Source organism: Drosophila miranda, chromosome 2 (assembly GCF_003369915.1).
Source record: "Drosophila miranda strain MSH22 chromosome 2, D.miranda_PacBio2.1, whole genome shotgun sequence".
NCBI lineage: Eukaryota > Metazoa > Arthropoda > Insecta > Diptera > Drosophilidae > Drosophila > Drosophila miranda.
Genome location: NC_046675.1, coordinates 12121791 through 12136685, shown reverse-complemented (window position 1 = coordinate 12136685; position 14895 = coordinate 12121791). Strand labels below are relative to the sequence as shown.

General features: G+C 43.8%; 5 protein-coding genes across 6 annotated transcripts in view; 3 read left to right on the top strand and 2 right to left on the bottom strand.

Moving 5' to 3' along the window:
• The first annotated feature begins 703 nt into the window (after nt 1-703).
• Nucleotides 704-2143, top strand: LOC108156505 (beta-1,4-N-acetylgalactosaminyltransferase bre-4). Its single transcript, XM_017288006.2, has one exon. It carries the CDS (start codon nt 805-807, stop codon nt 1771-1773), a length of 969 nt encoding a protein of 322 aa, XP_017143495.1. The 5' UTR covers nt 704-804; the 3' UTR covers nt 1774-2143.
• An 85-nt stretch (nt 2144-2228) lies between these two features.
• LOC108156504 (adipocyte plasma membrane-associated protein) lies at nt 2229-4195 on the top strand. 2 transcript variants are annotated; one of them, XM_017288004.2, is made up of 5 exons: nt 2229-2336; nt 2397-2516; nt 2580-2800; nt 2856-3144; nt 3207-4195. In XM_017288004.2, the coding sequence occupies exons 2-5, from the start codon at nt 2407-2409 to the stop codon at nt 3880-3882; spliced, it is 1296 nt and encodes a 431-aa protein (XP_017143493.1). In that variant the 5' UTR covers nt 2229-2336; nt 2397-2406; the 3' UTR covers nt 3883-4195. The 2 variants fall into 2 exon arrangements, with proteins under 2 accessions (XP_017143493.1, XP_017143494.1); XM_017288005.2 differs by lacking the exon at nt 2229-2336 and having other exon boundaries at nt 2348-2516.
• Nucleotides 3908-7430, bottom strand: LOC108156503 (SCY1-like protein 2). The gene is made up of 6 exons (XM_017288003.2): nt 7028-7430; nt 6346-6945; nt 5414-6289; nt 5131-5350; nt 4887-5063; nt 3908-4825 (listed from the first exon to the last, which is right to left on the bottom strand). The coding sequence occupies exons 1-6, from the start codon at nt 7152-7154 to the stop codon at nt 4270-4272; spliced, it is 2556 nt and encodes an 851-aa protein (XP_017143492.2). The 5' UTR covers nt 7155-7430; the 3' UTR covers nt 3908-4269.
• Nucleotides 7431-8472: 1042 nt separating this feature from the next.
• On the bottom strand, nt 8473-9536 carry LOC108154608. Its single transcript, XM_017284925.2, has 3 exons — nt 9498-9536; nt 8733-9050; nt 8473-8676 (listed from the first exon to the last, which is right to left on the bottom strand). The coding sequence occupies exons 1-3, from the start codon at nt 9534-9536 to the stop codon at nt 8524-8526; spliced, it is 510 nt and encodes a 169-aa protein (XP_017140414.2). The 3' UTR covers nt 8473-8523.
• A 3458-nt stretch (nt 9537-12994) lies between these two features.
• The window catches only part of LOC108157434 (fatty acyl-CoA reductase wat), a 30583-nt gene continuing 28682 nt past the window's right edge, over nt 12995-14895 (top strand). The window contains exon 1 of the mRNA XM_017289488.2: nt 12995-13509. The gene's annotated coding sequence lies outside the window, so the exon portion shown is untranslated. The remainder of the gene's footprint in view (nt 13510-14895) is intronic.

The following is a 14895-nucleotide window of genomic DNA, read 5'->3' as shown; positions in this document are numbered from 1 at the left end:
TTAATAAGAAATACCTTAAAGAGTTTTCTGTCTAATGTACCACTTAACAGTCGGATGTCTAAAAAGTCCATCCCAATGTGAATGTATCTTATCAGTTTTACGAAATTAAGCGCCTTATCTGTTTATTGAGTTAAGAATTGGCAATCGTTTTATCTCAAGTATTTTCACTTAACGATAAATCTGATTGTGGAGACATCCTATACAACAACAAAAGCATGCTTTGATTATTTCAGTGGCTTTGCAGCCCTGGCCTTGTCTGCATAACCAGCAGTGCTGTCGATTACGCATTTTTCCCGCAGATCTGGCTTTTTTTGAAGACCATATGCGGGAAAAATTTGTGAATGCGGGAAGCGGGAGTTTTTGATTTTGTATAAAGGTATTAGGCTTTTTTTCAGCATTTTTTGATGTTGCCACCGGCTACATAAGAAGTAGGAAAATGTGGTCGGTTCATCATTGCTTTGCTTCTCTCTCCTTTAGTTGAGTTCACTTTTTCTAAGCGACGATTGTGTGCGGATGAAAAGATAAAATAAACAAGTAACAGACTGGATGAACTAATGAAAATTATATAAAATACATATTAAATATTACTTTTTAAAAAAATTGCTAACGCCATTATTTACGCTTTTTTTTTGTGTGAATATTTTCAGCTTTTTTTTTTCGTTTTCTTCAAGTTAGAAACAGCTTTTTTTCTGATAAAAACTTGGCAGCACTGATAACCAGCTATATATATTCAATTTCTTAAGAATTCAACGGATATGTGTTATTGTTTTGTGGGAGTTCGCGTCCAGATCCCGCTCCAACATAATGTTTGTACGGATCCCGTATCGCCTCCACATTTATGACTTGCTGAAGACCATAGGAATCGTTACGCTCATCGTGTACTTGGCGCTGCCTTTCCGCTTTGCGTCCCACTACGACTATATCGATGGCGCCCACATAGAGGGTGCACTGCTCCCGCAGGTCACGCTAAATGTCTCCCTGCAGCAAACATTCGAATGTAGCTACACGGACATCATTGCTAACAACAGATTTGTGTACAGCAGCGCCTACTACCACGAGACCGTCCATCATGCGGAGGAGATCTGGCCAGGAGGGGAATTCAGGCCGGAGCAGTGTCAGGCTCGGTACAGCACCGCCATTATTGTGCCCTATCGCCAGCGGGAGAAGCAGCTGCGCGCCTTCCTCACCTACATGCACAACTATCTGCGCCAGCAACTGATCCATTATCGAATTTTTCTGGTCGAGCAGTACGACCAAAAGCCATTCAACCGAGCCATGCTCCTCAACATCGGGGCCAAGGTGGCGGCCGAGTACGGTTTTCCGTGCCTCATCCTGCATGACGTGGACCTCATGCCGCTCAACTCGGGGCAGATGTATGCCTGTGTGGAGACGCCTCGTCACATGTGCCCGGCATTGGACCACTGGCGGTTCCACCTGCCTTACCAAGGCCTGTTTGGCGGTGTGGTGGCCATAACTACCTTGCAGTTTAAACAGATAAATGGAATGTCCAATGTCTACCATGGCTGGGGCGGTGAAGACGACGATCTCTATGTGCGTATAATGGACGAGGGAATTGGCATCTGCCGCTTTTCTCCGGAGTACAGCGAATACACGATGTTGAAGCACAAACCGGAGAATCCCAATGAGCATCGTCGGGCACTCCTTCAAGCCGCAAAATTGCGCCGATTCATGGATGGACTTAGCTCGCTGGTCTACAAGGAGGTGGAACGACGGATGCACAGTCTGTTTACGCACATTCTGGTAGAGACCTGAGCTACGACTCAGTATTGTTAATTAGCTTTTAGCTTTTAACTAATTGTTAGGGGACTAGGACTAGAACGAAATAGGGGATTCATGGTGGATGGATACCCACCCAAAAGGGGGCTTGTTAGTTAGTCGCACTGTTTTAGTGCCTGGCATTTAGAATTGTTTTAGAACTGGGATGCATATAGTTTAGCAAGAGATTAGCTACTTTGATCGTGATATCTCCTCTCATTAGGCTAAGTCGGGAATCAAAGCTGTTATGGACGTAGTAGTACAAAGTGGAAATCTTTAAATAAGACTATATCGAATAATCATGATTAAGCACGCTCTGCATCTGCCAATATTACATAAATCAATAAATATGAAAATGGTTTGTTTACTTTTGGAGGATCGGATTTAATCCGACAGCTGAATTCTGGGAACAGGTGCAACAAAGCAAACGAAACTTGGAAAATTGTAGATTCGGTAGCAAAATTATTGTAATAATTCAAGTGAAATCTAACCAAGATGTATTTCCTTTTCCTTATAAGTCATATTTCTCAGTAGCCCATACGAAATTCGAATTCATTCGTGTGAGTTGTTAATTTTTAATTTTCTACATATGTATGTTCATATGTACGGACATATTATAGGTTTGACGCCATGGTGATCACATTGAGAAGGGCATTTAAGAACATCACAATTATAGCGCTGGTCATCTTATATCTGCCCGGATTGTCGCCTAGAACGACATTCCCCTTCACGGAATTCTCGTAAGTTGTACATTTGTAAGATATAGATCGGAACTACTTCATATATGTCTTGTATATGTGAAGGATAACCAAACCAAAAGAACTGGAAGGTGCTCTAGAGCCAAACCATCGCCTGGATGGAGCTGAACGTCTCCTAGAGGGTGGCGTTTTTTGCCCCGAGTGTCTCATAGCGCACAATAATGAAATCTACACAGGTCTGCGGGGCGGAAATTTAGCCAGGATAAAATTGGATGGAAGTAAAGATGGACAAATTGCGTATTTTGCAAAGACTGGGCAGCCCTGTGGTAGGCAAAGCAGCAGTAAAAGAGATCTCCATTATAGGGGTTTCCCCTTTGTCAGATGACATCTTCCAGTTTTCTCTCTGCGGACTACCCTTGGGCCTGGCTTTTGACTCGCAAGGAAACAATCTGATTGTGGCTGATGGCTTCTTAGGCATATGGAAAGTTGATCTGGATACTAACAATAAGTCATTGCTGGTGTCGACACAGCAGGAGCTGCCAGGTCAGACTGTGAATCGACCAGGAAAGCTCTTCAACGGTGTGGCAGTCAGTAGTCAAGGGGACATCTACTGGACCGACTCCATGTCGGACGACCTGCTGTATGCTGTCGTTGCCAATCCCTCGGGCCGGTGAGTGCATGTGGAAGGAAGAGCTAACTCAATCAGCAGCTATTGATGGTCTTTTCTTTCAGACTTTTCAGATATAATCGGGCCAACAATGTAATCGAGGTTCTTTTGGATGGTCTTTTTTTGGCGAATGGTGTGGCCCTGAGCCCTGATGAGGACTTTATTGTCGTTGCCGAGACAGCGGCCATGCGCCTGACCAAGTTTTACCTCAAAGGACCCAAGGCTGGTCAGAGCGAGATCTTTGTGGATGGTCTGCCCGGTTTGCCGGATAACCTGACCCCCGATGCCGAGGGCATATGGGTGCCATTGGTCATTAGTGCAGACAACCGGAAGTCCAATTTATTTGTCATTTTGGCCCCTTATCCGCTGTTACGCAACTGTATAGCCCGATTCCTGGCCATGCTGTTTTTTCCCTTGCGCTACCTTGACAGTTTATACTCCAATAAGGTTTACCCTGTGGTTTTTCGTGTCTTCATCAAGTATATTCAGATGCAGAGCCCCAGACGAACCACTGTGGTGCGCGTGGACTGGAATGGCACGATAGTGGACTCGTTACACGGCTTCGATTCGACGGCTTCTGGAATTTCTCATGTCTTGGAACTCGATGGGTACTTGTACTTGGGATCGAGCTTAAATAATTATCTGCTACGTATAAAGAATCCGTATGAGAAAAAGAAAGCTTTTGGTGCCAATTGGTTGTGGCAAAAATTATTGCCTAATAATTTATACTCTTTACATTAAAGGGGAAAGAAAAGTACAAATCGAATTCTGTTGAATTGATATATTATATTTTGTAAAATATAGTTAGGGAGCAATTGCACAATGCACCGGGGGGACAAGTACATGGATAGTTGGTTGGCTTTTTGTCTAGCTAACAATAATAATACGTACACTATAATTAATGCTACATGCATTCGTTTCACATTTGATATCGGTTGCGTTGCGGAATGTGTCAACGAACAGGGGACCGGACCAATAGGACCTGACCTGCGTTAAAATCTACATAATACATATAAGTTAAAACTTTCCAAACAGACACTCACACGGACCCACACATGAGACACTTTCGTACAGGTAAATTGCTGTATATTAGATATATGGAATTGGTTAATTTGGCTACGACTGTGTCTAGTTCAAAAAGTTAAGTATATCCTGCTGGGAGAGTGCATTGATGTTCTGGTTATCAGTTCCCTGCATCAACGTCTGCGTCTGCGGCACGAGTGTTTGTGGTGGCGCCATGGCCTTGTTCATGCTCAGACTCTGCTGCTGTTGCTGCTGCTGAATGCTGTTCAAGCTGTAGCCCGTTGGATAGATATAGTTCACTTGTGGCTGCTGCAGCGTGTACATATTGGCACCATTCGTATTGTTTGGCTTGGGGGCACCACCGCTGCTATTACCACTACCACTGCCACTTCCAAAGGGATCCAGGTCATCCAGCGATGAGAAGTTATTGTTGCTGGCCTGCGGTGATGCGAGCTGATGGTTCATCACCAGCGGATTGGCACTGTGCCACCCATTGTTAGGACTGGGAGCTGGTGCCAGACTGCTCAGGTTGCTCTGCATCAGCGAGGACAGAATGTCAGGCTTAGAGGATCCTGCTGCTGTTGCTACTCCTTTGGGTGCTGTGGATGCTGCGGGCAGTGTGGGGGCTACGGCTGGTATGTTCATTGTGTTGTGCGATATTCTGGAATAGCAAAGTGGGTTCTTGAGTTTTCACTGCTTCATTCTGGTCTGCTGATTTCTACTTGAGCTGTTCTCTGGTCCTCATGGGCGCCAAGGTGCTGGCAGCTGGAAGGCCTTGTGGCTGACCCACTGTAAAGCCGGAGAACATGTCATCGTTGTTCTTGTTGCCATTGCTGGCGCTAGGGGAAATTGTGCTGCTCTCGAGTTCGTTAGCCAATATCTCGGAAGCATCTTTGGGTCTGTAAATCATAATAATGAATCTCAATAAAAGCATTCGAAAGAAAGAGCTCTGGCCTCGGGTCTTACTTATTGTCTCGCTGGATGGTGGAAAGTTGCTGTAAATTTTCGCGCTGTTCTTGCTCCACACGGCCCAACATCTCCTTGATCAATGCTATTATAGTATTGAATTGAGCAATGGTCAGGCCATTCTCCACGCTGAGAGGCACTAGAAATGGCACGCACTTGTGTGCCATCACATCCTTGGTTATTCCCAGCTTCGTGTTGGTCATAGCAATTTTATAGATTCCTTGGGAAACGACGAAGAAAGTAAGTTATGGGAACATGTTTGGGGTCTTCACTGGACTCTCACCTATGATGCCCATGATAATGGCCGGCTCGCGGCTTTGTATTTGCTGCAGGAAAGGCAGAATCTCATCCAGCACCAACCACTTGTCGAGGTTCTCCAGCAGCTTTCCTATTGATATCAGACAGTTGACCTTTACCGAGACATTGCTGCTCAGCAGGCAAAGCTTCTTGATGCGCGGCAGCACCGAGTTCTTCATGGCATTGTAGTCGATCAGCGTGGAGAATGTGGGCAAGACGGCAAGACAGAGTTCCTGGATCTGCGGCATGTCGCACTCCAAGGACCGATACAGCAGCGGCAGAACACTTTGCTTCACTTCTTCTGCGGGTGTGAGTTTTAGCAGGAGATCCATTTTCTGCATGAATATCAGCAGAATCTGTATGGGATCCGTCAGCTTGAAGATGGGCTTCAGGTGCGGCAGTATGTGGTCGCAGTACTCCCGCTGGCTGCTCATCTCGGCTATCAGGAGGACATTGGGCAGCACAAACGGAATCATTGGCGAGTTGACAAATTCCTTGACCAGATATGGCAGAATTGAGTGGAGATTCACGCGGTGCGGCAGCGTCGGAATGATTTGCGGCAGTCCCTTGTAGAACTTGGACTTTTGCAGATTGTCCCACTGGTAGAGCGAGTCTAGATAACTGAGCGTCTTCACGCCTACATCCTGGAAGTATACGATCTGCTTAAGCTCGTGCAGTTTGGGCCGCAAACTGGCGCTGGGATGCAGCAGCGCTTTCAGACTCTCCGTCAGCTCATTGGGAATTGTGTTCATGGCTGGATATTTGCGCTGGTTCAATTCGTTGCAGTATCTCCTGAAGCCACTGTAGTCGCTGCCGAACATTTTCAAAGGCTTGCCCGCGTAAATGGTAAAGATGAGCACGCCTGAAAGGAATCAAAGAGATTAAAGCAATGCCATAGTGATCATTCAGTGAACAAACCCAAGGAAAAGAGATCACTGTCCGGGGTGTTCACACTGTTAAGGGCCAGCTCTGGCGCCGTGTACTCCAGACTCGGCTGCGCCAAAACATGTATCGATGTGGTGTACTCCCGGCAAGGCCAATGTGGTGTGCCATCCGTTGCCGGCTGATTGGCTATGCAAAAATCGAAGCCAAACAACTTCCAGCTGCGATTCTTGTTGATCACAATCGTCTCGGCGCTGATGTTGCGGTGAACAATTTTGGCGTCGTTGTGTAGGAACTGCAGGCCGTCAAAAAGCTGCAGCAGACCGTGTCGAATTTCCACATCGTACAGCTTCTTCTCGGAGCGCACGGAATCGCCGACGACATTCGACAGGGACGCGAAAACCGGCTCCGTGGCAAAAGCCAGCGAGTCGCGACTCTCCTCGAGCGGGTGCTGCACGGTCAGCACATGCGGATGTCGGATTTTGGTCAGCTGCTGCACGCCTCGTCGCAGTGTCTCCAACATAGTCTCTCTGTCGTCCTTGGACCAGCGTTCCAGGACCTTTTTCTCGAAGACAAAAACGGACACTTCCTGCTTTGTGCTCTTCTTGTAGCCATTGTAGACCTTCCACATGAGCCCTGTGTGCGTGCAGGATATGATATAAGCCACAATATGTTGACGTTACTTCCCCACACCCCATCCACATCCACATTTACTCACCCACTCCCGCCGTGCACACCTGTTCCAGGACCTCGTATTCCCTTGTTACGTTGTTGCCGGGCAGCACACCCGACAGGGTGGACACCGTGTGTACTGCTGTCGAGTAGAATTTGTTTATCATGTCCATCCTGCCTATATAATTTGCAGCAACAACGGGTCCGAAGTTATTGTTTTTGCAAAATTCTTTTTGTTAGTAATCAATAAATGTATCGGAGCTATCGATTATATGCACGAACTTAGCCCACTTAATCCCCCTCTATTTAAGCAGGTCAGCAACTTGATTTAAGCCGCAGAAAACAATACTGATTGTACATTTTTTCTTTACTTTAAAAAATCCCACGGTATCTTTCACCTGAGCTGCGCTAAAATTCTTCAAGATTCATTGTTTTCGTGGAGAGTGATTTAACACCAAATGTCGACAATGTGTTAATATTCTCTGTGGGATGATGATCGGAAATCATGTTCCTTGATTTTGATATTCACTTTAGGATTATTAGCTAGCGAAAACCCTTAGCCCTAAACACAGAATTGTATCCGATAGATGAATTATCTTCTTTTTCTTGGATTGTGTCTAAATAAGGTTTAAGCAACAAAGGTCAACAAAAAACCGTGGCAACTTAAACGGATTGTCTGTCATTTCTTACTTGTACGTTATCAATCGGAGTATGGGCACTTGTATACCCTATTTCTGTAATTTAACAATAAGATACTGTTTTAAAACGTAATTAAGAAACGCCTTGTCTTGCATGCATATCTCGATCCCGATACCTATTCTTGGTGTCTGTAAGAAGAAAATGAACTGCAAAATATTGTTGAAATAGCTTTAAAGCAGAGACTGACTAGTTTCTGCATTCATTTAGACGCTTTAGATGATAAAAATTTCCTCAATTATACAATACCCTTTTCCAGAATGTTGCCCATGTTGCTCGTTTCAGGGCGTTTCTAACGTACAGTGGTTATGTAATCGATAGCTATCGAAGAAAAATACCGAAATATAATCCGATAAGTACTATCAAATACCGTTGCGATAAAAATACCATCAGCTTAGTGCTGTACAATGCGGAACTTTTTAAGTGCGCATTCAAATTAGCCGTTGGTTGTACAACGCCGAATCGAGGCTGTTTTTGCTTTTTTCCTCCAAACGGAACTTGAATTTTAAATCTCTGTAATTGGCAATTATTTTTCAATAGCCTGCACCTATTGATACGGCGTCTTTGTTGACAAGGTGAGCTGGTGGTGGTCGCAGATCAGGCCTCCCAGAAATTTGTTTAATAACATAATTTGTATTCGTTCGATGTTGTTTTGTTTCCATTAAGAGGAATGTTTAGCTCCAGCAAATACTTCAGGCATGACGGAGTCTGATTTCGGTTATATGCTCTGCTCTATAAACTATTGAATAGTTTGGTAAATTATTAGCTATAATCAAGATAAGTTAATGTGGAAAACGCGCTACTAAATTGTTTTATTAATGACTAAAAAGGCCACGTTATATTCTTTCATAGATCCTCCACGAATGTAAAGTAAACATTTGTGGCAGCCTGCGGCTTTTTGTTGAACACCCAGTCGATGAGTAGCAGATAATCGCCCGTTGGTATAGGGGTTGGCAGCTTTTCAGACCTCAAATAGAAGTCTTTCACCCGCTGAAGGCCCTGAAAAAAGAAACTTATATAGTTCCCTAACGAAATACAATACCTTTATGACCCACCACATAAGGACACGTATGATTGATCGTCGAGAACTCCTTGAACAGATCCCAAACTATGCGAATCAATGCACTGTTGCGCCTTCTAATAAACTGGCAGCCATCGAAGTTGACCTTGTACAGCCAGGGCTTGTACCCGTTGGCCCGCTTCATTAGCTGGGCTTTGACAAACACATTGTGGACCGGATGGTGCAGCATGGCATCCACATTGAAGCTGACCTTGTTCCGACTCACGGCCCTCAAGCGACAAACATTGAACTCCACCCAGGATTTGTTGTACGATTCGCAGACGGCATTCGTCATCTTGAATATAACAGCGCCCTGAAATGATTTAGATTCGAAATATTACTAATTCCTCGCTCTTCAAATTCAATTTAATACACTTTGATAATGCTCCAAGAGCAGCAGCAGGAGAAAAATAGTCAGCACTCTCTTCATGCCGGCGGAACGGTGTATGTGGTATGTTTAATACGGTCTCCACGCTTTTGTTTGCCCTATATCATCATTTGGATATACATATACATATGTATATTTATAGAATTTTATCCATTACCGGGTAATCAATCAATTTTATTCTCGTTAGCTGACCATTCTGATACCCTTTAGTTTCAGCCGTCCAGAAAACGCTCAATGCACACATATATACTCGTATTTAATCTAGTTTATTTTAAGCTCAACCTCTGACAATGTTAAACAATTCATTCAATCTATTAACTATTCAACCCTCCTAGTAGAACACAACAATATGGCGCCATAATTTATACGTACCTTGACTAAGTATTTCCACCTGATCTTTGCGGCCGTCATCGCGTAATTATTATTTAAAAGCTTCTGCATTTTAGTCACAGTGCGTTAACTTGGCTTTAACGAGGGTGCCCGGGTAGGGGCTCGGGCAGATCTGTCTGCACTTTGGCATTGATCAGGGCTCTCAGGGCTCATCTCTTGGCTAATTGTTGCGAGGTGTTCCTCCTTTGCTTCTTAAAACTTATGCAATTCAAACATTATTACGCAAAGCAAAAACACACACCATTAGGTAGCAGTCGGACAAAAGTCGGAAGTCAAGTTTTAGAGACAAAGTTCATTGGATTTGGTGGATCTATTTGGTATATTCTCAGTTTAGTCATTGATTTTTTTAAAGTAATTAAGCAGAAATTGTGGATTCGGCACGGGGTAAGGCGGAGATATAAACCATATGTACACACAATATGTGCATGTAAGGGTTACAATATTTTGCAATAATAATTCATGAGTAGAGTTGAATGTCATGTTGTGTAGTGACAAAGGTCAAGTGATTTGGCGGTTGTGTTTGAGCCATTTGGAGTATCAGTTAGTCAGATTGATCTCTAAACTGTCTGACTAACTGGCTAAACATTTCCATGTTTTCATTAATGGCTCGTTGCACTGTCAACACCTGTCAACAACAACAACGTCAACAGAGCGGCATGTCCGTGTCTGCGTCTCGGCCGTGTCGACGTCAGCCATTTGGCCTGCCACTGCCACTGTCGCTGCCACAGCCAGAGTCACAGTGAGGGGCCAGACCCAGAGCCAGAGCCACTTGAGATGCATTTGCTTATCCCCACAGCAAAATTAATAGATTTTATACTTTTTGCTCTGGCACACACACGAAACCCAATCAATAAAGCACTCGGAATGCATTTAGCTGAATCGCTTTGGCGACTGGAACTGCTGGGGACTTTATCGCTATCCCGGCCAGCAGCCCGGCTCTGCCCCAACGAAATCCCAGTCCCCGTACGTACCCCTCCATGAAGATGTTGCTCTATGCAATTCGGTGAGTTGTTGTTTGCACGATTTGTTGCCGTGGCCGACCGTCTTTGAACCCGCTCTGAATTTCAATGGGCTCCGCTCCGTTCATCCATGTCGGTGTGTTTCAGCCACTCCACTCCACTGCACCGCACACACAAACACACACACACACACACACACACACACACACTTTCCAACCAATGTGCCGGTAATTTTTGCGTTCTATCGTGACTGATATTTTTATAAGGAGGGGGGACTACCGGGATACCGGGAGCTCGCGTTCAGCCATAAAATAAATCAAGGAGCCTGACACACAAGAGTCAATACTAAATCACGCCAGGAACGGCAAATTACCCACAACTAGCCGGTAGTATACATAGCCCTCTCATCGCTCCGAAATCTCCTATAATTATGCAGTGACGAGCGAATTTCGCGTCGACTCAACTTGAGTCGGTGCCCCCCCGTCTCCCACCCAACTCACGAAATTTGCCTTGGCAATTACCTTTCGGATTTGCAGCTTCTAGACATTGACTTTGATTTCTTTTGGTTGGCACTTTTGTTACTCGTGTACTTGTTTGTTGTTGATCTGTCAGAATTGGGTGCGAATATGGTCAAAAAACCGGAATGACTTGGCAAGTTGCTTTGGCCATTATCACGATGAAGCTGGGCAATTCTGTGGTTGCAACCATTTAGATGGATTTGATATTTGCCGTTGGATTTAGTTCTTAAGCGAAGGTGGAATGACAAGGTTAACTTTCGCTGACACTTTTTATGACACAATGTTATTGGATGCTCAAAAACTGGTTTTTGTTTATTACATTATTTATTATTATTTGCATCATGTCTTGGGAGAATTTCAATTCATTTGAATATTGAATAATTGTTTTTAATACCAAAATCAAGACAAAGTTGAAGATCACACTCTCTGGAGTGAATATGGAGTGAATGCATTTAAGAATAAGCAATGCTCTGAAAGGTAATATAGGAGTATGATTGATATCCAGAACTACCCAATTAAGATTGGAATGATCTAGAAGAAATCAATTTACATATCGAATTTCGACATATGATGACGAGAGTAAATAATTTCGTACTTTGAACTCTCAAAATACTTGATGTACGTAGTACGTACCCCAATACTTCATTATGCCCCTCACAAAGCCAATGATAAGTGAATCATGTTGAACGAGTGTTTTGCCAAGTGGTGTCTGGAGGAGAGCTGAACAAGATCGGATCGGCTACAGAAGTGTGCACTTGAGTACCTTTTGATGGGGCCATAATTAATATGCACTGATGGACTCGCAAATATTTTTTATTTTCTCTTACTTTATATTTGTCGTTAATGGGCCTTTTGTTTCAAACATCGTTTATTACGTAGATTTCGTGTGTTTGGGCTTTTTGGCTTTTGCGTTTGGCACTGGCTTTGTTCGCTGTGAGAAGATACAATGCCAAGATATAGATGGACGGCTACAAAACACGCTGGGAATTACGTGATTGATGGCGGACCTGTGATACAAGTACAAAACAGAAACAACAACAACAACAACAACATTTAGAACCGAACGAGTGAATACCCACTGTAGAATGCTTATGCATTGATATATTATAAGCAGACGCATACGTAGATACGTATATACAAAATCAGTGAAATCTTGTCGCGTCTAAAAAGGAAAATCACACAGCAAATGCAAAATTTATGAGCGAACTACGTCGAACGACGTCTCCGGGCGAACGGTGAAGGCATACCAAGTAGGATTGGGCCTGAACGGATGTGGACTGCACTGGCGATGACTCAATTTAAGGTCCGTGTAGGTTCAGCTCCTCCTTTTTTCACGCAGGCCACACAGATCAAATGTGAGCAGGTCTGGTCTTGGGTTGGGGTTGAAGTTCTGAAGTTGAAGTTCAAGTTGAGCAGGATAAGCAGTTCATAAATTTTCCATAGCTAATTCTACCCTGTAATGGCGGGACGGAAAGGTGTATATGTGCAGTAATGTGTAAGATGTAGAAATAATTGTTTCTGACTCTAGAAGATTCTAACACACGCTCTGCAGGAGATCCAGTATCCATTCAAGAGTATTGTTGGAGATTTTCTAGATATATATTTATATGTGTGTGGTAGAGAACTTAATGAACATACTGCTTTACGATAATGAATAAAAATAAGGAGTTTTTCTTTGGCAGCATCCCTTTTCCTTTCATGTAAAGAGATTAGATAAATTTTCCGTTTTTTTCTGGTATCCTTTATCAAATATTCTGGGATACTCTCTATCCCAACCCAACCCAGCCCCCCCGATTCGACTTTTACTGCCGCTGTCGCTATTTCTGCTGCTGCTGCGCTCTCGCTGGCCGCCTACTAAAAACGCTGCGCTTGCGCTGCAGTCAACGCTGACGGCGCTGCTGCGACTGTGGAGCCACCGACTGTGGAGCGAACCGCCGAACCGCCGTCATCATCGGGCGTCATCAGGTGTTGTGGTTTTTGCAAGCCGCGCTCGAGCTGAGTCTGCTTTCGTCTGCCTAGGAGCGCGGTTCTGGAACGCGTAACGTCGATCGTCGCTCGTCGCTCGTACTCTCAGTCGTACTCCTCTCGTTGTCTGGAAAATTCCTAGTTGGTTTTTCAAACTCGGGACCCCACTTGGATCGGTTCGGATCAGTGCGCGCGCGCTCACCCCTTTAGTACAACTCAAGCTCTCCAACCAGTTTTGAAAATTTTTTGGCATTGCCTGCCGCAATTTTGGAATCGCGTTTTTTCGATACTACTTAGAGATTGTGCAACATTGCGTGCGGCAAGAGCGTAAAAACCGTTTGACAAAGTTTCGAAAGTGAATAGACCCAAAATTTCCAAAACAAAAAACATTGTTCGTATCCATTACCCCCCCCCGCACAGAAATACGGAAACCGAAACACGAGAGGAAGATTCCGAGTGGCAGATTAACGAAGCCTACAATTTGTTTAGCCTTTGTCGAAATCCATTCCGTCGGTGGGCGTGGGATCTCGACGGCAGCGAGCAAGCAAATCGGTGAGTCTTGAATTACCTGGGATTGGATTATACCAATCTGCTCTCGTACTCGTACTCGTACTCGTATGACAAATGCTATTACTATTACTATTACTATTACTATTACGTACGACAACGGCTTTCTAAAAAATACCCAAAAACGAGTTGGATTCGCTCTGGCAAGGAGAGACCAACACCAACACCAACAACAACACAAACGCCAACGCCAACAGCTACACACACCACTCGTACAGCCCCAAAAATATGTGTGAAATTTCAATGAATTTCCCAAATTTTATACACAAACACCGCAATTGGGAAATACTCGAAACTCATTGTTTCGCCTATGCAATGAGAGTTTCGGCTACAAAGAATCGATAATCACACACGGTCTCGAGTATTACACTATTTTGTTTATGCGAAACGAGTTTCAATGAGCCCAACCCACAGAAACGCGATTGGGTTGGATGAAGCCACCAATTTCTGGGTCATACGAACTGCTTATTCGGATCAAAATCTAAATGATCAGGTGGCGGTGTGGGTATTGGAAGAAATAAGATCTAACTACAAATTGGTGGGGTTTTCAGAGGTTTAATTGAAATTTGTCACGCTTCAGACGGTTGTTTAATATTTGTAATAATTCTTGAAAAGATTTGCATCAAATCTGAAGTTTCGCCTGAAACGTTTAAGCTGAGAAATCATGGAGGTACTCCATTTTCTGGTTCAATTTTGATTTATATTTGTACAGCTTTAAATAAATTTAAATGTAGAGCAAACACAAACACTCCTACAGAGATTCAATCAATTAATTGAAAAAAAGGAAAAATAAAAACGATACAAATTTTTATTTATTTTAAAAAGGATCATAATACTGAGTATTGCAAGAGCTATTTTCAGGTGACATTTATACCTATAGCACTTCGCACAGTTCAGTATGGAAAGTTTTGATAAATTCTGGAATCTGAAAAGTGAAACAATCGGCAATCAACCGCTCGAACCTTCCAACAATTAGTTTATAAATTCTAAACTTGGCACGGAAAAAAACTCACTTGTCATTCAGTGGCATTCAGACAGTACGTATACGTATACGTAGTCCCTCGCTGACAACTCTTTAATTATTGCATATGGATCCCTGCTAAATTTCATGTCATAGCAATTCAATTAATTCGCAATTTATCAAAATATAGCACTCGCACCACAACCAGCGCCCGTGCCAGCACCACCCGTGCCGTGGCTGTGATTTTGGATTGTCAGTGTGGAGGCTATTCGGATATTCGGATATTCGGGCAGTCCAGCATCCAACATATTTCATTTGTCCACCACAAACAACCGAACTCGGATCTGGGGGCCGCGAGGCGTCAAGCGAAAAATAATCGATGATGTGCCTGGGCACAATGCAAACATTGA